Source organism: Monodon monoceros, unplaced genomic scaffold (assembly GCF_005190385.1).
Source record: "Monodon monoceros isolate NGI ecotype Baffin Bay Population unplaced genomic scaffold, NGI_Narwhal_1 Super_Scaffold_10, whole genome shotgun sequence".
Lineage (NCBI taxonomy): Eukaryota > Metazoa > Chordata > Mammalia > Artiodactyla > Monodontidae > Monodon > Monodon monoceros.
Window position 1 is genome coordinate 52,736,958 of NW_021703766.1, and position 23,672 is coordinate 52,760,629.

Below are 23,672 nucleotides of genomic sequence, written 5' to 3' on the forward strand. Positions count from 1 at the left end.
GACTCAGGAGGTTCTGTGGAGGAAAACCACAGAGCACAGCCATGGTGAAGTGAAATGGGCTTTGAACAGAGTGTGTGAGTGCGTATATGTGTGGTGTGTATGTGTGTGGTGTGTATGTGTGTGTGGCCTGTATGTGTATGTCCATGCGTGTGTAGGTGCATGTGTGTATGTGTATTGCATGTGTGTCTGTGCATTTCTGTACGTGTCTGTGTGTCTGTGTAGAGATGTGGATATGTGTGTACGTGCATGTATATATGTATGTGTGTGTATGTGTATATGTGTATTGAATCTGTGTGTGGACTAGCGCCTGGGAGGTGGGGGAGAGAGGGTGGTGATTTTTATCCTTGCTCTTCCCATACGTGATGGCATTCAAGCCCTAATCCCACCCTCTCTGCTTGGAGGTGGTCCCAGGAGCTGGACCCAGCCCTGGAGAAGAGGTCCTTTCCTCCCTGTGACATTTCTGAAGCAGAGGTTGATGCTGAGGTTCCACGGAGCATCTAGGATGGAAAGATATGGCCTTGCTTCAGAGCTGACCAGTGGGATCGAAACTGACCCAGCACCCAAGGAAGGAAACCAGGAAGGGGGCATGGCTGTCCTCATGGCCTCTCCCCACCTCGGCTCCCAAGGCTCAGATCCATAAAAGAGTGAGCTGGCCCTCGTTCTATCCCTGCCCTCTACACACACATACACACACACACACACACACAGCCAACTGCCCTCAGGGACCCAGCCCCCCTCCAAACTCACATGACACATTGAGTCGGATGGTTCTCTCCATGGTCACTTGATCTCCTTGGAGTTCCACACGACAGGTGAGGTTGGTGCCATGGTCCTGGGGCCTCGGGGTGAAGGTGAGCACCGAGGAGTGGAGGGTCTCTGGGTCCATGGCATCAAGGGCATCCCCCGCCCAGGAGAATGAGAAAACTCTTCCCCCATCACAGACTAGTGACAGGTGGCAAGTCAGGTTTGTGGGACGGCCGGACTCCAGAGCCTCCAGAAAATGGATGTCAGGTTTCTCTGTTGGGGCTGACGAGAAGAGAGGGAGATGCCTGGGCCCCAGGGGGGTGGGGGCCCAGAATGTGACCCTGAGAGGGACCAGTGCTTCAGAGCCACAGCTCACCCCAGGTCCTGTGTCTCTTCTGAACCCCTAAACCCCAAGACCTGGAGCAGGGAGTGGTCCTGTGTCCTGTTCCTGTTCTAATATGGGAGTCTCCACGTCCCAGGGTCCTCTCCTGGGCCCCTGCCATACCTGTCACCTGCAAATTCAGCTTCTTATCTCTGTAGCTGTATTTCATACCACGTCCCTCCACTCGGAAGAAGTAGACCCCTGTGTCGCTCATCCTGGCATCTCTGATGTTCAGGGAGCAGTTCTTTTTCCTGCGGTCCCGGAGGAGGTGGAATCGGCCCTGGGTCTCTGGCTTCACTTGTCTACCTGGGTCGTCTGTGGCCACAGGATCACTGTGGTGTATGTTGTCCCCTTCCCGGAACCAATAGATGAAGGGTTCTCTATAGTAGTACCACGAACTCCAAGGGTAGGAAAAAGAGCAGGGCACGTAGACACCCAGGCACGCCTGCACCGTCACTGATTCCTGCACTAGGAGCCAGTACCCCTGGTCCTCCTGCAGGGACCCTGGGGGACACAGAGGCTCCGCTGAAGCTCCAGCCCCTCCCCCACCCTTGCCGCCCCTCCTCCCTCGGCCCACTCACCCCCCCCAAAGCAGGGGCAGCAGCAGCAGGGGCACCATGTCCGCGTCCGCCAGCGCAGAGCCCGGGTCCAAGTGCCTCCGTCAGGGAAGGAAGTGCCGCGAATGTGGGGAGCGACTGAGGAAGCCCCAACAGGAAGTCAGTGGGTGACAGAGACAGCCTTGGCCAAGCAGAAGGGGAACTTGGACGTCACAGGCCACAGGAGGGGGAAGGTCAGGCTGGGAAATCATCCTGTTTCCCTCGTCTCTCCCATTTGCAGCTGCAGACTGTGAGCTACTGAAATGTGAGGCTTGTCTAGGCTCCCAAGGCCCCACAGCTGTAGCCCTTCCCTGTACACTGTTGTCTACACGGGGAAGAGAGCATCACCTGTCCAGCTCCCTGGGGATCAGAGCCTCTGGGAGGTCAAAGAGCGAATTCCTTATCACATGTTGAAGGGAGCCCAGGCTGAGGGTCCAGGTGATGGAGGCCTGCCCCCAAGTCAGGAGAAAGGTGAGTTCTCAGCAACAAGCATGTCAGTTGGACATGACTCGGCCCACAGTGGCCACACAGCTGTGGTCGCCACCAGTGACCCTGGAGCCTCCTGACCCCGTGGAGTTAGGTCCCTGTTCCCATCACTGTCCTCGTCCCAGGCAGCCTCAGACTCTGGTCCTGGTGTTGATGCCCAAAGCAGACCGAGCGCAGGGCATTTCCAATGTGGGAGTTGAAGGCAAGGAGTGCCCGGGTTGGAACCCAGACACCTGCCTACCTACCTACTCACCTGCCACCTGTTCAACTTTACCAAAGTTACTTAGCCTCTCTGTGCCTCAGTTTGCTCATATGAAAAACAGAGACACTAGCAGAAATGCTGTGTGAGGATTAGATGAGTTCATATGTGTCAAGTGCTTAGGACACAGCCTGGCACTGATACTCACTCATTCAACTAAGGCTTTGAGGACACCTGCTGTGTGCCATGTCCCCATGTAGGGGCTATGTAGGGGCTGGAGATACAACACAGGATAAGCTCCTAGGATGGAAAAGGTGAGTTAACAATCTGAGTGGGGAGACTAACATTTAATAAGAAAATTAAGATACACAGTCTCAGGGCTTCCCTGGTGGCGCAGTGGTTGAGAGTCCGCCTGCCGATGCAGGGGACGCGGGTTCGTGCCCCGGTCCGGGAGGATCCCACATGCCACGGAGCAGCTGGGCCCGTGAGCCATTTCCGCTGGGCCTGCACGGTCGGAGCCTGTGCTCCGCAGCGGGAGAGGCCACAACAGTGAGAGGCCCGCGTACCGCAAAAAAAAAAAAAAAAAAAAAAAGATACACAGTCTCTTGGAGAATGATGTAGTCTAAGGAAACAATTAAAAACAGGTAAGTAGGAACTCCCCGGTGGCGCAGTGGATAGGACTCTGTGCTTCCAACGCAGGGGACCCAGGTTCAGTCCCACAGGGAACTAGATCCCACATGCATGCCACAACTAAGAGTTCACATGCCACAACTAAGGAGCCTCCTTGCCACAACTAAGACCCTGTGCAACCAAATAAATAAATAATATTGAGAAAAACAGGAAAGCAGAAGAGGAATTGTTGAGAACTGCTGAAATTTTTTAAAACGTGGCTGGGGCATGACTCATGGAGAGGGTGACATCTGAGTAAACACATGAAGAAAGTAAGAGAGAATGACTCCTGTGGGTATCCAGGCAAAAGTGATCCACCCCGAAGGAAGAGCACATCCTAAAGTCCCAAGGTGGAAGCCTGTGTGGCGTGTTTAGCAGCAGCTGGATGACAGGGTAGCAGAGTGATTAATGGGGTAAGTAAGGAGAGTAGGTCTGAGAGGTATCATAGGTCAGATTATGAAGAAATTTTGAGACTATTGTAAGAATTTGGCTTTTACTCTGGGTGTATTAGGGTTCTCTAGAAACAGAACCAACAGCATGTGTATACATACATAAAGAGATTCATTATAAGGAACTGGCTCGTGTGATTACAGAGGTTGACAAGTCCCAAGATCTGTGGTCAGCAAACTGGAGACCCAGGAGTGCTGATGGTGTGGTTCTAGTTTGAAGGTGTGCAGGCTTGAGACCTAGGAAGAGCTGTTGTTTCAAGTTCGAAGGGAGGAAAAAAACTGATATCCCAGCTGGAATGCATTCAGGCAGGAGGAGTTCCCTTACTCATGGGCGGGTCAGCCCTTTTCTTCTATTTGAGCCTTCAACTGATTGGATGAGGCCCACCCACATTCGGGAGAGCAATCTGCTTTACTCAGTCTACTGATTTAAATATCAATCTCATCCATGGGGTGTATATATATATATATATATATATATATATATATACACAATGGAATACTACTCGGCCATAAAAAAGAACAAAATTTTGCCATTTGTAGCAACATGGATGGACTTGGAGGGCATTATGCTAAGTGAAATAAGTCAGACAAAGAAAGACAAATACTGTATATCACTTATATGTGAAATCTAAAAAATAAAACAAACTAGTGAATATAACAAAAAAGAAGCAGACTCACAGACATAGAGAACAAGCTAATGGTTACCATTGCGGGGGGATATAGAGGTGGGGGAGCGGGTTCGAGCCCTGGTCTGGGAAGATCCCACATGCTGCGGAGCAACTAAGCCCGTGCGCCACAACTACTGAGCCCGTGAGCCACAACTACTGAGCCCGTGAGCCACAACTACTGAGCCTGCATACCACAACTACTGAGGCCCGCACGCCTAGAGCCCGTGCTCCGCAACAAGAGAAGCCACCACAATGAGAAGCCCGTGCACCACAACAAAGAGTAGCCCCCACTCACCGCAACTAGAGGAAGCTGGTGTGTGGCAAAAAAGACTCAACGCAGCCTAAAAAAAAAAAAAAAAAAAAGGGATGTATTGTGCAATATGGAAAATATAGCCAATATTTTGTAATAACTGTAAATGGAAAGTAACCTTTAAAAATTGTATTAAAAGTTAAAATTTTTTTCAATAAATAAAATTAAATTAAAATGTAAACAAAACAAACAAACAAAACCCAAACAAACAAAAATCAGTCTGATCCAAAAACACCTTCACAGAAACACCCAGAATAATGTTTGACCAAATGTCTGGGCACCTCGTGGCCCAGCCAAGTTGACACATAAAATGAGTCATCACACTGAGTGAGTCGTTATGACTTCAACAGTGATACTGATGTGTGTGTGTGGTTTTCTTCCACATCACCAAGCAACTAACTCAATTCTGACGCCACCTCCCTAAAGATAGCATCAGATCCCACAGGTTAAGGGCTAAGTCCCACAAAACTGCCTCAACTTCAGACACCAATTACAAGTCCAGGTTGTCACCTGTGCTTCTGATCCACTGGCTATAGATCAGAGGTTCCCATGATCTCCTCCTTGCGTTCCATTGATTTGCTAGAGCAACTCACAGAGCCCAGAGAAACCAGTTTACTTACTATCTTACCAGTAATCTAGGTTACTAGATTATTACAAAGGATATTAAAGGATACAAATCAACAGCCAGGTGAAAAGATGCAGAAGGCAAGTTATGCGGGAAGGGGCATGGAATTTCCACCCTCTCCTGGGTACACCATTCTCCCTGAATCTCCACCTGTTCACCAGCCTAGAATCTCTCCAAACCCCATGCTTTTGGATTTTTTGGAGACTTCACTACATAGTCATGATTGATTAAATCAGTGGCCATTGGTCATTGATTCAGCTTCTGGGGTCCTCTCTCTTCCCTAGAGGTCAAGGGCATGGGACTGAAAGTTCCAACTCTCTAATCACCTCTAGGGCTTCCCTGGCAACCAAGCCCCGTCTTAAGTGCTTCTCAAAAGTGGCTTCATTAAAATAACACAAGACCCCTTTATCACTCTCATTACTTAGGAAATCCCCAGGTTTTTAGGAGCTCTGTGCCAGAAACAGGGATGAAGACCGAACATACATATTTCTTATTATAAATCACAATGTCACAGGTGTGAAGGCAGTTCAGGGCTTGAGCAGAAAAGGGGCAGGCTCTGATTTACTTTCACCTGATCACTCTACTTGCTGTACTGAGCCTAGACTTCTCTGCCAGGGCTGTTGCAAATGCCTGGGATGTGAGATGGGGGTGGCCAGGTCAGACCAGGTGGAGTTGGTGAGAAGCAGACCAGAACCTGAACGCCAGAACCCTTTCAGAAGCAAAGGGTCTGTTGTCCAGGAAGATCTGGAGCTGAAGCACCCGTTATATATACCTTACCACAAATGACCTCCGATCCAGACCTCCCCTATCACTGGTTCTGCATACCAACCTCCTCCCCTAATTCATAAAACTTTGACCAAACCCAACTTGGGGAGATAGATTTGAGCTTTGCCTCCTGTCTCCTTGCTGGTCGACCACTCAGTAAAGCTTCTTCTTTTCTCAAAAGCCGGTGCCATCATATTGGCTTCTAGGTGCATCGAGCAGTGAGCACTTTGCTTGGTAACAGTTGCTGACGTGAAGCCACCATTGCCACAGAGGCAAAGACTTTAAGGGATTTTTTAAAAATATTTATTTATTTATTTTGGCTCCTCCGGGTCTTAGTTGCGGTCTGCGGGATCTTAGTTCCCTGACCAGGGATCGAACCCAGGCCCCCTGCATTGGGAGCATGGAGTCTTAACCACTGGACCACCAGGGACGTCCCTAAGGGATTTTTAAAGAGGATTGGGCGCTCTACTGGGAATGTGTGGAGTGAGAAATGCATATTTGACACACAAATGGAGAATCAACAGAAGGTACTCATTCTATGAGTCTGGAGTTTAAGGAAAAGTTCTAGCTGGACACACAAACTTGGCCTGTCACCATGCAGACAGCATTTCAAGTCATGAGCCTAAGAGAGATCAGAGAGGGAGTGAGTTTAATTGTAAAAGATAAGGGAGTTCCCTGATGGCGTAGTGATTAGGATTCCAGGCTTTCGCTGCTGTGGCCCAGGTTCGGGGAACTGAGATCCCGCAAGCTGCACTGCGCGACAAAAAAAAAAAAAAAAAAGGAAAAGAGATGGGGACCATCTCCAGGGGCTCTATGAGCTGCATATCAGACCCAGCTTCCTGCTGAAAATAACTAAAATTACAATTTCATTTAAAAATAAATAATCATTGTAACTGTTCTGAAAATCCTCGAAGCGCTGGCAGGAGAGAAGAATTTTCAGTCCGAAATCTAGGAGAGAGTGGAAATCCAGAGAGGGAACCCAAGTCACACATGCCCTGGGGGAATTCTGAACATGAAAAACTTGAATTTGGGGCTTCATGCACCTGAGGATCAAAGTCAGACTAGACGTCAGGGAAGGGAAAAGCTTGGGACTCGTGGTCACACATAGCTTCTGCACACTCTCAGGCTCTGTCTAGGGGGACGGAAACTAGAGCAGGGCCAGCCCTGCAGGTGGGCCTGCACTCCCCACTCCCCCCCCACACCCCCGGGGTTACCCAGTCATTAGTAGGGAGGGCAGAAGCATCTCTAGGCTGGAAGGTCAAGACCCTGCCCTTGAGACACTTGGTGACCTGGCATCTGGAACCTGGGACCATTTACTGAAGTGCTTGCACTGAAGAAATGTCTCACTGAGCAATAAAATACAAAGAAACTACAAGGGACTAAAAATAACTGCATGCATGGGCAAGTGGGGCAAATTATGAACAACAAGATACAAAAAGACCAAAACCCAACTGCCACTTCTGAGGTGTGGGGAGCAAAAGCAGGGTCCTGCGCATGATCCCTGCACACGGCACCGCCAAGGGGGTGGGCGGACCACCTAAGCTACACCTCAGGCCCGACCCACCGATCTGCCCCTACCCTCACCCCCTTTAAGGGACCAGCTCGCCCCCCTAGAGAGTGAGCAAGGGCACCTTTCTGCAGCACAGTAAAACCCAATAAAGCCTTACCTGAATTTCTCATCTGGCCTCTCATCAATTTCTCTTTTTTCTTTTTAACGATCTTTATTTATTTATTTATTTATTTAGGCTGCGTTGGGTCTTCGTTGCTGCACGCCTTTCTCTAGTTGCGGCGAGTGGGGGCTACTCTTTGTTGCCATGCGTGGGCTTCTCATTGTGGTGGCTTCTCTTGTTGTGGAGCATGGGCTCTAGGTGCACGGGCTTCAGTAGTTGTGGCACGTGGGCTCAGTAGTTGTGGCCTGCAGGCTCAGTAGTTGTGGCGCACGGGCTTAGTTGCTCCACAGCATGTGGGATCTTCCTGGACTAGGGATCAAATCCATGTCCCCCGCTTGGAGGGCAGATTCTTAACCATTGAGCCACCAGGGAAGCCCCTCATCAATTTCTATTGATTAAAGGGTCTAAGGACCTGGGTCTACAACACCCTGGTATTACCTCATTCTCTTACCCCATGTTCTGATTCATCTATCAGGAATGGGAGCACAGACACAATCAGTAAGCGGGAAGGAAACTGCATCTAGAAGCTGCAGCGCATGGACGGAAGGACTGGACGGAAGGATGCTGATTGAACAGAAAAGGAAGTTTCCCCATAGCATTGTTACCAAACGCAAGTTCATGTGCCCGATGCACAGTGAAGACAAACAAACCCGAAAGTCAGAGTTTGGAGAAAGGTTTATTCCACGGCCACGCAGGGCGGCGGGTGAATCATGCTTAGAAAAACCTGAACTCCACGAAGGGTCTCAGCAAAGCTTTTTTTTTTTTTTTTTTTTTTTGCGGTACGCGGGCCTCTCACTGTTGTGGCCTCTCCCGTTGCGGAGCACAGGGTCCGGACGCGCAGGCCCAGCGGCCATGGCTCACGGGCCCAGCCGCTCCGCAGCATGTGGGATACTCCCGGGCCCGGGAACGAACCTGTGTCCCCTGCATCGGCACGCGGACTCTCAACCACTGCGCCACCAAGGAAGCCCTCAGCAAAGCATTTTTAAAGGCCAGGTGAGTGAGGGGTGTCCCAGGGTGTGTGATCAGCTCGTGCACAATTCTCTAATTGGTTGATGGTGATCAATACTTAGGCGCCAGAAGCTCCTGGGGGCTACACGCTCCTGATCATCAAGTAGTTAATTTCTCCCATTTGGTGGTGGTTTTTAGCAACCGAAAAACTCAGGAAATATACATGAGATACTATTGTCAGCGTACTTCAGAGAAGAGCTACAGCAGGGGGTATGGGGGAGGGGTCTTTCCCAGGAAGGCCCCATAGGGTCCTGCTCGGTTGCAACATCTTTGGGGAAGGAAGAGGCTGGACTGGACATCCTCAGAGCTCAATACTTGGTGAGAGCCTGCCTGAGAACAAGGCCAGCAAAGCTACAGGGTTAATGATTCTTTTTTCTTTTTTTGGCTGCGCTGCATGGCATGCGGGATCTTAGTTTCCCCTCTCCCCCCACCCCCTCCCACTCCCACCCCCACCCTTGCATGGAACTTAGATCCCTAACCAGGGATCAAACCCATGCCCCCTTCAGTGGAAGCACGGAGTCTTAACCACTGGACTACCAGGGAAGTCCCAACAATTTCTTTTTAAAAAAGGAGTTTGGTGACACTGACCAAGTCCCGAAACCCTCAGTGGCCTCAGCCCCTGAAGCTGCCCCAAACCTCCCCGTGAGACTTGCTTTCAATTTCCCAGTTCACAGCCCTTCTGTGGACTCCTGGGAAACACGCTGACCTATGTTCATAGTTTTTAGCAACTCCTTCTCTGATGCCCATTAATACAAAATAAAAATGACCAAAACCTGCCATAGAAATAAACAAAGACCAATGTCTTAGTTCAGGCTGCCATAATGAAATACTGGGGGGCTTAAACAAAAGCAAGCTATTTCTCACAGTCCTGGAGGCTGGAAAGTCCAAGATCAAGGGGGAGGCTGATTCGGTTCCCTGGTGAGGAAGACCCATTTCCTGGCTTGCAGGTGGCCACCCTCTCACTGTGCCCTCCTGCAGCAGGAAGAGAGAGATTGAGAGAGCAAGCACTGCTCATTCTTCTGACTATGAGGACACTAATTTCGTCATGGGGGCTCTACCCTCATGGCCTCATTTAATCCTATTTACCTCCCAAAGGCCCTACCTCCAAATACCATCACTTCATGGGTTAGGGCTCCAACATACAGATTTGGGTGGGGAAACAAACATTCAGTCCAAAACAACCAACCAAAGGAGAACAAGCAGGGGCTACTTAGAGCTTGCTGTTGTAACCGGAAGTGGGGTCCGGCTGCTCGCCCCTCAAAAGCCAATAAAGAGGCAAGGTTGGTGGAAAGGAAAGTTTGCTTTATTTTTGATGCTGGTGTGGAGGACACCTGTCCAAAGGCCGACTCCCTGCCTCTGACAGTCAGGGAGTGAGAGCTTTTATATACAGAGGGAGGGGGCTACATGCAGAAACAGCGCTGTCAGCTCGGACAGTCATCTTGAAATTGGTCATCGGTGGTCTGACCAGCATCATCTTAATTGTTTTAGGTAAAGTTAATCTTCAGTTGCAGGGTCGGTTTGTTCCCATTTCTTTGAGGCCAGTTCTCGGAATTGTGGCAGCTTAGGTCATGGCTACAGTCTGGTCATCATGTAGTTCACTTCTTCCACCTGGTGGGGCTTTCAGTATCTATAAGACAGCTCCCAGGATACGGCTCAGAATGTTACCTGTAGCCCTTCAGGAGGAACTAAAGGTCCTTGACTGTGCTTAATGACTAAACTATTATTATTTGGTCTCCTTTGACTGTCTTCCTTTGTTTCTGCATTTTCTCACTTCTCTGAATAAACTTATTATTTGGCTAAAGTTCTTCCACAGACAAAAGGCAGGTGGAGGACATGGCGGGCGTAAACCATAGGGTCCTGCCTCATTTCAAGCAGGGGCTACTTACCCAGAGCTTGCTGTGACAAGGGAGTCGGCCGCCAGCAAGTATGTTCTGGCAGACACTCAAAGGCAGACAGAGGAGTGGGGAAGATTCATAGAGGAGAAAAGAGAAGCCTTCAGGTGTGCTCTGATTGGGGCTGTGGACCTGGGACGCTGAGTAGAAGTGGCGCATGCTATGTGATTGGTTGGGGGTACATATTTGGTTTGTTGTGATTATTTCTAAATCGGGAGCAGGGATAAAAACTAGGGAAGCTGCCATCAAGTCCCGTCCATTTGGGGCTGATTGATACAGGGGTTGTTGTTTAGCTTCCTGAAAGGTTGCCAGAGATACGGTCTGACTTTCTACAAGTCTGACTTGTTGATAGCAGGCTGGCCTCATGGGCTGGTTTCTGTAGATGATGGGTTGGTTTCCTGGGCTTGGTGCTGCCCATTGTGCGTTAAGGTTCTATTCTGACCTATGGTCTGAGGTCATCCATTGGTATATTCAGACTCTCACAGTGTTGTAGAACAAACTCCACATTCAAGAAGAGCTGCAACATCATCTCAGGGAAAGGACCTACACGCTTCTGTTTTCAAAACAAATCAGTTACCTTCTTGAATGTCTAAACAGAAGACGCAGGACTAATCTGGTGGTTGAGCTAAAGAACAGGGTAAAATTTCTCTGCCTGGGCTTCCCTGGTGGTGCAGTGGTGAAGAACCTGCCTGCCAATGTAGGGGACACATGTTCGAGCCCTGGTCCGGGAAGATCCCACGTGCCACAGAGCAACTAAGCCTGTGCGCCACAACTATTGAGCCTGCACTCTAGAGCCTGCAAGACACAACTACTGAGCCCGTGTGCCACAACTACTGAAGCCCGTGCGGCTAGAGCCCGTGCTCCACAACAAGAGAAGCCACCACAATAAGCCCACGCACTGCAACGAAGAGTAGCCCCTGCTCACCGCAACTAGAGAAAAGCCTGCACGCAGCAATGAAGACCCAACACAGCCAAAAATAAATAAATACTTTTTTTTTTTTTTTGCGGTACGCGGGCCTCTCACTGTTGTGGCCCCTCCCGTTGCGGAGCACAGGCTCCGGACGTGCAGGCTAAGCGGCCATGGCTCACGGGCCCAGCCGCTCCGCGGCATGTGGGATCTTCCCTGACCGCGGCACGAACCCGTGTCCCCTGCATCGGCAGGCAGACTCTCAACCACTGCGCCACTAGGGAAGCCCTAAATAAATAAATTTAAAAATTTTCTCTGCCTAATTAAATTATATGAAGCCTAAGATTATGGCTTAGGGAAAAAAGGCTGGGCAGCATTGGTCTCAGTGGCAATGGATGGTGGGGACAGGAGCTCATCTTCTTTCACGAGAGATGAGGTCCCAGCAGCATGGTGACAGGAGACTCACAGCTGGTATGGGGCTTCATGGCGTGGAGATGGACAGTGGGGATTAATATCCCATTTAAGTTGCTTCCTTTTTTGTGGGGTCATTCCCTACTGCAGTCCCCAAACTTTAAGTACGTTACACATGATCCCATTGGATTCATAGTGCTGGAGAATGCAAGAAAGAAGTTCCCATATTGGGAGAAAGGACATGGCTGCAGATGGTAATTAGAAGAATGACGTCATCCATAGAAATCCTCTCTCATAAGATGCAGGGCTGGCAGTCTTGCATTTCCTGTACTTTTTTGGCATGGGAACTTCAGTTATATTCTCCCGATATTAAAATCCTGGAGGGGGGCTTCCCTGGTGGCGCAGTGGTTGAGAGTCCGCCTGCCGATGCAGGGGACACGGGTTCGTGCCCCGGTCCGGGAAGATCCCACGTGCCGTGAAGCGGTTGGGCCCGTGAGCCATGGCCGCTGAGCCTGCGCGTCCGGAGCCTGTGCTCCGCAACAGGAGAGGCCACAACAGTGAGAGGCCCGCGTACCACAAAAAAAAAAAAAAAAAAAAATTATAAATAAATAAATAAATAATAAAATCCTGGAGGGCTGCAGGATTTGGAGGACCTCGTTTCGTACCATGCATGATGTTAAAATCCCTGAGTGTATCGATCTGTAATACGACAATTTGGACATAATTGAAGGAGGACAGAAGGAGAACCAAGAACAAAGGCGTAAGCACTGTCTGAGGACATGGTATGATGTAGTGAAGTTAAAGAGTGGGGAGGAAATTATGCAGGGCTCCATTTAGCAAGGATGTCAACCATGGGAAAGATGACATCCACACTCGAGCAGCAGTGACTCCAGGGCTGAGGAAAAAACGGGGCACCTCTGAAGACCTGGCTCTGATTTGGCTTCTGGTGAACTGTCAAGGTCTATCTCATGTTTGTGTTTCATTTGGCTGAAACAGTTTGGAAATATTTTAACTAAAAAACGTAGAATATTTAAACATTGGGAAATATCTCACCATAACATGAAAGCCTTCTTGAAAAAATCGGAAGGTCTGATATTCTCAAAGAGTAGCCATCAGCCGAGGCTGAACAATAAATGATCTCCTTTACTTTGCTATACTCCCCAGCATGCACTATTGCATCCCTCCACTAAAGCCAAATCCAGGTACCATTTATCAGAACACGTGCTCAGTTGTCTTCCTTACACTAGTCTACTTCACTCATTTACCATAGCTGTCTTGTCCATGTAGAGATTTGATCTGGGAGGCCCTGAACCTACCAAACAAAAATCCCACAAGCTGTAAGGTGTCTCTAACTGGACTTAGCCAAGGTCAAGCACTCCTTGAGAAAGGGGAAGAAACCAAAGTTCAAGGGCTCCCCCTGCTGGATTTGAGGAACTTAGCATTTTTAACATATTTCAGAGGTTAAGTTTAGGGAAACCATGTTCCCAACGTGCAGATGTGATAGGCCCAGCCTCCAACAAAACTATGACACACACGCAGAAAGAGAACAAAAATGACATAGCAAGAGGGCTTCGGTTTCAGTCCTAACATTAAAATTGTTTGGAAGTTGTCCATCTCATTCTTACAATGAGAAAAATGTGAACAAACTGGGAATCAATGATTTTTCTCAGACCCATCAGAGAACTGAGATCACAGGGCAAGCCACCACCCTAAAATCTAGAGAGACTGGAAAATCCAGAAAGTTACAACTGAGATCTTTCTCTTCACTTTCTGCTCAGCTTTGCTGTGAACCTAAAACTGCTCTAAAAAACTGTCTATTGGGCTTCCCTGGTGGTGCAGTGGTTGACAGTCTGCCTGCCGATGCAGGGGACACGGGTTCGTGCCCCGGTCTGGGAAGATCCCACATGCCGTGGAGCAGCTGGGCCCGTGAGCCATGGCTGCTGGGCCTGCGCGTCCGGAGCCTGTGCTCCGCAACGGGAGAGGCCACAACAGTGAGAGGCCCGTGTACCACAAAAAAACAACAACAACAACAAAAAACAAAAAACTGTCTATTATAACATCACCACTACTACAGTCTAAAGAGACAAACCAAGCATCAGAACAAGACTCTGAAATGACCCAGATGTTGAAATTATCACACAGGGAATTTAAAATAGCCATGATTACTATGTTAAAAGTTCTAAAAGAAAAAAAAAATAGACAACATGCAAAAACAGATGGTAATGCAGCAGAGAGATGGAAGCTCTAAGATAGAATCAAAATGAAATGCTAGGAATCAAAAACACCATTAACAGAAATGAAGAATTCCTGGTCTGTCTGACTGACAGCAAACTAACGCCTCCCCTGCAGCACTGAGATGTGGGTCCAGGAGAGAAAATCCCTCAGCTCCTCGGGTCCTGGCTTGGGGAAGTATTGACTTTTTTAAAATATTGAATATTCTAATTCATGAGCACGTTATATCTCTTATTTAGGGTTTCTTTAATTCCTCTCAGCAACATTTTCCAGTCTTCAGAGTAACAGTCTTGAAACTATTTGTTAGTTTTACTTTTAGATATATTGTGGATTTTCATTCTTTTTAAAAAGATATTGTATTTTTAATTTAATTTTCTGCTGTTGCTAATATGGATATAGAAGTTATTTCTGTGTATTAATTTTGGTTACAGCTACTCTGCTAAATTACCTACTAATTCCAATAGTTCACTCGTATATTTTGTTTGTTTGTTTTTCTTTTTGGTTTTTGTCCACGGCATGCAGCTTGAGGGATCTTAGTTCCCTGACCAGGGACTGAACCCGGGCCCATGGCAGTGAAAGCTCAGAGTGCTAACCACTGGACCGCCAGGGAGTTCCCTCACTTGCGTATTTTGTGTTTTCTCTGTACACTGTCTTGCCATTGGAAACAATGATGTTTCGCTTCTCTCTTTCCAATCACTATGCCTTTTATTCCTTTTCCTGTTTCATTGCACCCTCTAGTAATTTCATTACAATGTTGAATAGAAGTGGTTGGAATAGACATCCTTGTCTTTTTCTTGACAGAGTAAAAGTGTTCAGTATTTCACGATTTAATATAACTGAAAGCCCATGTTACATAAGTACAGTGAATCCAGGGCTACTCACCAAAAAAAAAAAAAAAAAAATTCTAGATCATAGTTTGTATTTAGTTTACATACACGTTTTAAAAACTGTTTTAATTCATCAGTCACAGTTTAACACTTGGAGATATCTCGCAACAGTCTGAATGGCTAACGTCTCTTGAAATTTTTAAATATCTGGCATTCCCATGCTACAGAAATCAGCTGGGGCTGAGCGGGAGCTGCCCAGTTTTATTTTGCCGCATTCTCCCCTGCTGTGGTCTCCCCTGCACGGAGGCCAAAGTTCAGGTACCGTTTGTCAGTATACTTGTCCTGTTGTTTTTCTAACCCCAGGCCTCCTGCACTCACTTTTTTAATATATATTTTAAAATTTATTTATTTTCTTTATTTTTTTCCCACTGCGTCTGGTCTTCATTGCGGCCCGCGGGCTTCTCTCTAGTTGTGGCTTTTGGGTTTTCTCTCTCTAGTTGTGGTGCCCGGGCCCCAGAGCTCATGGGCTCTGCAGTTTTTGCGGCACGCAGGCACGCGGGCTCGCAGACTCTCTCGTTGAAGGCGTGTGAGCTCAGTAGATGTGGTGCGCGGGCTTAGTTGCCCCGTGGCATGTGGGATCTTCGTTCCCTGACCAGGGATCGAACCAGCATCCCCAGCACTGGAAGGCGGATTCTTTACCACTGGACCACCAAGGAAGTCCCTGCACTCACTTTTATACCTGTTTTTCTACTGTAGGGACTTAATTTTGTATCTCCTGGGAAAATAGATGCAGTGACCCATGAAACAAAAGTTCCTCCAGCCAGAGGCTTACTCTCTAACTTCATTCCTCAAGAGTGGATTTGCTCAAGCTGAGGTAGGAAAACAATCAAAGTCTAAGACCGCCCCCTGCTGGACAAGGCTCACTCAGCAAGCTTGACTGGTAAATTCAAGGAGAGACCAAGATCTCCAATTTCTTCCAAAACACTTTTGACAAAATTCTTTAGAAATTTATTTTATTGAGGTATAGTTGATTTACAATGTTGTGTTAATTTCTACTGTACAGCAAAGTGATTCAGTTATACATATATATACATTCTGTTTCCTATTCTTTTCCATTATGGTTTATTACAGGATACTGAATATAATTCCCTGTGCTATACAGTAGGACCTTGTTGGTTATCCATTCTGTACATAATAGTTTGCATCTGCTACTCCCAAACTCCCGATTCATCTTTCCCCCACCCTCTCTCCACCTTTTACAAATAATAAAATATAAAAGGAATATAGCATGAAAAAATTTGAGAGTATTTTAATCGATTAACTGTATCAAACAAAAAATGGTAGTCTGTAGCAGCTTCCCACTTATTGGAAATTAAAGAAAATTTTCTTTTTAGATATAAGCAATGATAAGACACCAAAATCAAAACAGAACTAGAAAACCTAGGGGAAATAATTAAGGAAAAACAATGACAATTAAAAATTAAAATGGACTTAGGAGAATAAAATACAATATTTGGCACACAGAAAATAAAAACCAGTGGCGTAGACTCCAGGGTTGGGACAATCACACAGGATGCGGGGGAATGAGCCAAGCATGAAAATGATGAGAAGAAAGGGGATAGCTCTGGAGGAACATAATTACTCGGAGAATTCTTTGTTCAATTCATTGTTAATAACTAGAAAATTGGGGATAAATGGATGATTTTTCAGGAACATGTAAATTTCAAAAATTCTCAAGAAGAGATGAACATATTAAATAAATTAGTAACTATAAGATGAACTGACAGAATCATTAAATTATTTCAAACTATCTACAAACAGACAATGCTGATTCAAGGTAAACTAAAGATAAAAATGAAAAGTTGGGGCCTCCCCGGGCGGTCCAGTGCTTAAGAGCCTGTGCTTCCACTGCAGAGGGCGCCAATTCCAGCCCTGGTCGGGGAACTAAGCTCCCACATGCTGCAAGGCACAACCAAGAAAAGAAAGAAAGAAAGAATGAAAGAAAGAAAGAAAGAGAGAAAGAGAGAAAGAGAGAAAGAGACAGAGAGAGAGTGAGAGAGAGAGAGCGAGAGGGAGGGAGGAAGGAAGGAAGAAAGAAAGAAAAAAGAGAGAAAGAAAGAGAGAGAGCAAGAGCGAGGGAGGGAGGGAGGGAGGAAGAAAGAAAGAAAGAAAAAAGAAAGAAAAGAAAGAAAGGTTTCCCAATGATCTGTATAGAGCCAGCATCATGAAATATAAAAACCTAATATGGTAACATGAAAAGCATTAACTACAGATGAATCTCCCTTTTGAAGATTGATGGGGAAATTCCAAAATAGATAACTAGCAATAGAAAACTCCAGTAAATTAAAAATATATACCATGGGGAGTTCCCTGGTGGCCTAGTGGTTAGAATTCCAGGCTTTCACTGCAGAGGCCCAGGTTCAGTGCCTGGTCAGGGAATTGAAATCCCGCAAGCCGTGGGATCACATATATATATATATATATATATATATATATATATATAAATCATGGCCAAATGGATATTACCTAGGAATACTGACATGATTGAATATTCGAATATCTATTAAAACAAATTTTCATTTAAATAGATCAAAGGAGGCTATGCATATCACTGTGTTACATGCTGAAAGGGAGCTATTAAAACTCAGGTATCATTTACAACAAAAATCCCCTTATATGGAATTATTTTCTTAATCTAGAATTCTATTTACCTACCTACCTATCAAGTCACATAAAACCAAAAACAAGCTAAATGCTTCTATGTAAAACACTGTATTGACCTACCCTGGGATTTCTCTTTTCCGTCTTTACTCATTTCCAAAGCAACCTCATCTAGTCCGAAGGCTTTAAATACTATCAAATATTGACAACTCCCAAATGTATATCTAGGTATATCTTCATCCTAGCCCTCTTTGCAGAACTCCAGACTCATAATTTTTTTTTTTTTTTTTTGGCTATGTTGGGTCTTCATTGCTACATGCGGGCTTTCTCTAGCTGCAGCGAGTGGGGGCTATGTGGTGCACGGACCTCTCATTGCGGTGGCTTCTCTTTGTTGCAGAGCACAGGCTCTAGGCACATGGGCTTCAGTAGTTGTGGTTCACAGGCTCTAGAGCGCAGGCTCAGTAGTTGCGGCTCACAGGATTAGTTGCTCCACGGCATGTGGAATCTTCCCAGACCAGGGCTCGAACCCGTGTCCCCTGAATTGGCAGGCAGATTCTTTTTTTGCGGTATACGGGCCTCTCACTGTTGTGGCCTCTCTCGTTGTGGAGCACAGGCTCCGGACGCGCAGGCTCAGCGGCCATGGCTCACGGGCCCAGCCGCTCCGCGGCATGTGGGATCTTCCCGGACCGGGGCACGAACCCGTGTCCCCTGCATCGGCAGGCAGACTCTCAACCACTGCGCCACCAGGGAAGCCCTTTGGCAGGCGGATTCTTAACCACTGGACCGCCAGGGAAGTTCCTGTGGATGTATTTCTGATGTATTTGTGAGGGGAGGTGAGCTCTAGATCCTACTACGCTGTCATCTTGATTCTCCCCCCACTTCTCTTCCTCTTCTGATCAGTAGAGCTCAGGTGTGGCAGAGCAAGGTAGATACCTGTGCAGAGAGGTGACCTGAAATGCAGTGTCTCAAACAGAGTGAGGAGAGTGTCTACCCAAGAACGTCAGAGAGAAATGTCAGAACCTCACCTAGGCGAGGAGGGCATTTGCGTGTTGAGAGCGTCAGGGTCGGGTGGGGACATCCCAGTAGGGGAAGGGAAGCCAAGCAGGATAAGGACCGCCGCCCTGGGAAGGAATAGTGGCTGAGATGGGGAACTAGTTACACTCAGAGGAACTAATCAAGGGAATTCCCTGGCGGTCCAGTGGTTAGGACTCCAAGCTTCCACTGCAGGGAGCACAGGTTCAACCCCTGGTCGGGGAACTAAGATCCCACATGCCATGCGGCAGCCAAGAAAAGAAAAAGAAAAAAAAAAAGAGGAACTTATCAAATAAGTAAACACATTATGGCTAAGGGGAACAGATTTCTCTTTCTCAGAGAAGGGATTTACACATATGGGAAGGCAGAAAACCAGAATGACCCAAGTGGTATTGGGTTGGAACTAGAGATAAAGGAGTGAACTCATGAATTTCAATATGTGTTTTATGAATAGATTAATGAATGTGTGCAGACGAGAGACTATTTCCAACTAAGTCAGGAACGAGACAATAAGCTCCCACTGACTGTCACAATTATTATTTAACATTCTAACCGTGGGGTTCTTGGTTGTGAAGGAAACCAATTTGGGTTAACTTAAGCAAAAAGGAAATTCATTCATAGGACATTGGGCAGCTGACAGATAGGATGAGAAAGCTTTAGTTCCAAGTTTAGAAAATGGGTCAAAACCCAAGGAAACAATGGAAGGAGAATCATCGCCAAGTTTGCCGAGGGACAGCCTCGTTCAGTGCCAAGGCCATCGGAGGGAGCACAGGACCCTTCATGATGTCTTTATAAACTCTCAGTTCATTCAGACACGTGCACACTAGCCACTAGGTTTCAGGGAAAGCAAGTATCTAGCCTTCAAGTCCTTGGTGGTGGGAAGTAGAACCTCCCCCAACGATGGAATTCCCAAACAGAGAAATATAGTTCAGCTGCTCAGTGCAAACTATATTTGCACACCTTCGTTGTTCTGAGAGTGCTAGCTAAATGCAATTATAAAACAGAAGCAAATAAGAGGTTTAAATACTGGGAAGGATGTATCCTTATTATTTGCAATTAGTGTGATTATATACCTAGAACATTCAAAAAGTAACTGGAAATCCATTAGAAGCATTTGATGACGCATTAAGGTGTCAAGTTATACCACAGTTTTTCAACTTTAACACTATTGATACTTGAAACTGGACAATCCCTTGTTCTGGGTGGGGGGGAGAGGGAAAATGTCCTGTAGGATATTTTGCAGCATCTCTGTCCTCCACTCACTAGATGCCAGTAGCATCCCTCTCCCCCACTCAGTAAGGACAAGCAAAAATGTCTCCAGACTTTGACAAACGTCCCCTGGAGGGAGAACAAAATCACTCCCATTCCCATCCGATTAATGAATTTATAAAAGTCAATAACTTTCATCCATTAAAAAAGGACCAATGGAAAATTATTTTTGTTCTATCTGGAGTGACATTGTGTATGGTGTGAGATAGGGATCTAATTTTACTTGTTGTTTCTTCATCAGATCTTGATTAGTGTATATAGCTTATATCTTGCCAAGTCAAAGAACTTGATAATGAGTTCTGTTTTTCTGTAAATTCTCTTGGGTTTTCTAGGTAGGGGATCCTATCATCTGTAAAAGATGACAATCTTGTATTTTCATTTCTCACTTTTACTCTGCTTGTTTCAATTTCCTGTCTAGCTTCCTTCCCTGGTACTTCAGGAGCAATTATAATTGTGTTAGTAGAGAGACTCTGCCCCAGTGTTCATAGTAGCACTATTTACAATAGCCAACACGTGGAAGCAACATAAGTGTCCATCGACAGATAAATGGATAAAGATGTGGTACACACACACACACACACACACACACACACACACACACAATGGAATACTACTCAGGCATAAAAAAGAATGAAATAATGCCATTTGCAGCAACATGGATGGACCTAGAGATTATCATAGTAAGTGAAGTAAGTCAGACAGAGAAAGACAAGTATCATGTGATATCGCTTACATGTGGAATCTAAAAAAGTGATACAAATGAACCTATTTACAAAACGGAAAGAGGCCCATAGACATAGAAAACAAACTCATAGTTACCAAAGGGGAAAGGGGAGGGATAAATTAGGGGGTTGGGATTAACACATACACACCCCTATATATAAACTTGATAAACAACAAGGACCTACTGTATAGCACGGGGAACTGAATTCAATATTTTGTAATAACCTATGAGGGAAAAGATATAATTGAATCACTGTGCTGTACACCTGAAACTAACACGACATTGTAAATTGACTATACTTCAATAAAATTTAAAAAATAAAAATAGGGGCTTCCCTTGTGGCGCAGTGGTTGAGAGTCCGCCTGCCAATGCAGGGGACACAGGTTCTTGCCCCGGTCCGGGAGGATCCCACATGCCGCGGAGCGGCTGGGCCCGTGAGCCATGGCCGCTGAGCCTGCACGTCCGGAGCCTGTGCTCCGCAATGGGACAGGCCACAACGGTGAGAGGCCCGCGTACCGCAGAAAAATATATAATAATAATAATAAAAAAATAGGGACTTCCCTGGCAGTCCAGTGCTTAAGACTCCGCATTCCCAGTGCAGGGGACACAGGTTCAAATCCCTGGTCAGGGAACTAAGACCCCACATGCCGCATGGTGCAGCCAAAAAAATGAAATAAAATAAAGTAAATTTAAACACATTTTAAAAATAAAATAAAATAAAAATGAAAATAAAACTTTTTCAAAAGATGAAAAATAAAATCTTAGATTCTAATCAGCTCTGTTGGGGGATCACAAATGAATGAATGTCCTGTTCAGCCCGTATTGGGTCACATGCCCAAGCTGTGTGTTTTGGGGGAGGGAGGAAGGGCGTTTTGCTAGAATACTCTTGTTAGAGTCACCTGGAGTGGGTGTCTCACAGGAAAGACAGGCTCTATTACCAGAGGAAGGGGAAGTGGATGGCTTGAAAAAACGGTACCCACTCCCACTCCAGTCTCCTTGAACCTCAGAACCACCTTCCCTCCGTTTTGCTGAGATGTGTAGAGTGGAGCGGCTGAAGGCTTTCACCAGATGACTAGAAGGCATGGCCCTAAGGGGAAAGAGTTAGGCTGTGCAGAAACCCTCCCTCAAAAATCACACCAACCCCCCAATCCAGGAAAGGGTTAATAGTAGGAGTAAGATCTGTCATCTTCGTCCCACCCACCACCACCACACACACCAAGGAAAGGTGGCCCTGTCCCCAATTCCTGCAAGTCCACCAGGGCAAACTGCCACTTGGGATTATTTAATGGCACGATGGGAGTATCTGTTGCGTTTGGATCCTCTGGTATTTTTGTGCTCTGCCAGTCTGAGGATTATCGCACCTGCGGGGATTAAGTGGTGCTGCAGGGGACTGTCTTGAGTTTGGAGTTTAACCCTCACATGGCAGCACTCTCTGACGGTGCTGTAGGATGATGTCCGGTTGGGGGTTGATTCCTCCCGTTGAAGGATACTCTGCTACTTGGAAGTTCTTCATAACCTGGTGCCCCCTCTTCTACAGCATTAATAAATGAGTCCTTGATCCAGACCTACTTCAGGGCAGGTTGAAATGTCTTTCTGGCTAACAGTTCCTGTTCCAGGAATTTGGGGATGGCCTTATGAAGGGTGGGGTGTTTCTATTTTCCATTGGCTTGCTGTTCTGAAGGATAATAGGAAAGGTGGAACTTGTGTCTCAGGAGTTGATGGGAATGGTGGTCTACCTGTATCTTAAGGGGATGGGAATTATGGATGTTCGGTACCAAGGTCTGACAAGAACTGTAGTACTTGTGTGCAAATGTCAGATGGGAGTGGTGGATCCTGAGTCTCAGGGGCTGATGGGAATAGTGGATCCTGAGTCTCAGGGGCTGATGGGAAAGATGGATCCTGAATCTCAGGGATTTGTGGGAATTGCAGTAGCTAAGTCTTAGGTGCCAAGGGATTTGTGAACCCTGTATATCAAAGAATGATGGAAACAGTGGTTCCTGTGAGTCACTAACCAATGGTAATGGAGGCCTTATGTTTCAGGAACTAATGGGATTTATGTTCTTTCATCCCAGAGGCTTAAGCAAGTCCCAGCCTAATCCATAAACCATTTGCTTTTCATCGAACCCTCCATTCATTCATTTAGCAAACATTTTCCTGAGTCTCTGCTCTGAGCCACACCCTATGCTGAGTGATACTGAGAACAGAGATGACTCAGACCTCAATGGTGCCCTCACTGAATTCTCAGAGACAGACCCAGACATCGAGAATTACAGCACAATGGCGGAGGGCGGGGTGGGGGGACCACTTCCCTGGTAGTCCAGTGGTGAAGACACTGCATTTCCATTGCAGGGGGCGGGGGTTCGATTCCTGGCAGGGGAACTAAGATCCCACATGCCACGTGGCGCAGCCAAAAAAAAAAAGAGAGAGAGAGAGAGAAAAAAAAACAACAACAATGGGATCAGGGCCAGTACCAGGAGACAGCAGGGTGACGTGGTTACTATCCTGACCTGACTGCAGGGTATCTGGGGTGAGTGTAGACTAACAGTAATTCTGGATACCAAATCAAGGTACAGGGTGTGACAAAAGGTCCTTTTATCAAACGTGAATTTGTGTGCATGACAAGTCCAACCTCTGCTGGAGAGCAATCCCAGGTGAGCTGCACATTTTCCCAGAGGCAGCCCATCTCCAAAGAAAGGGCATAGAACTTGGAGCCAGAGAGGCGTGGGTTCGAATCCTAACTCTGCCATTCACTTTGTGAGCTTGGGTAACTCACTATTCAGAACTCAGTTCCCTCATCCTTACATGAAGATAAAACAGTTCCTAAAAATAAGACTGCTATGTTAACTGAATGACATGATGTATAACAAATACCCAGCCCAGGGCTTGTCCCTAAGTAGACATTCAATAAAAGGTATGGTTGCATCATTATTATTCCTATCATTAGTAATTAATGACAAAATTTAAAGGCCCTAGAAGTATTTATCAAATATCTGGGTTCAGCAGTTTAAGAGCATTGTAAGAAATCAGTTCTTTAAAAAGCCCAGTAATTTGAATATTCATAAGCATTAGTTTCTTTAGGTAAAAAAAAACCTCTCCTAATTGATTGAATAAGTAGGGCTGAATAAATTTATACAATGGAATACTAT

At 46.5% G+C, this 23,672-nt stretch overlaps 1 protein-coding gene across 1 annotated transcript in view; it reads right to left on the bottom strand.

Moving 5' to 3' along the window:
- Positions 1-23,672, bottom strand: part of LOC114903468 (sialic acid-binding Ig-like lectin 5) — a 41,499-nt gene that overhangs the window by 13,089 nt on the left and 4,738 nt on the right. Inside the window, exons 6-9 of the mRNA XM_029236278.1 lie at positions 1,708-1,821; positions 1,250-1,630; positions 748-1,026; positions 387-497 (exon numbers count right to left, since the gene is read on the bottom strand). Coding sequence (XP_029092111.1) covers positions 387-497; positions 748-1,026; positions 1,250-1,630; positions 1,708-1,821 — 885 coding nt within the window. The remainder of the gene's footprint in view (positions 1-386; positions 498-747; positions 1,027-1,249; positions 1,631-1,707; positions 1,822-23,672) is intronic.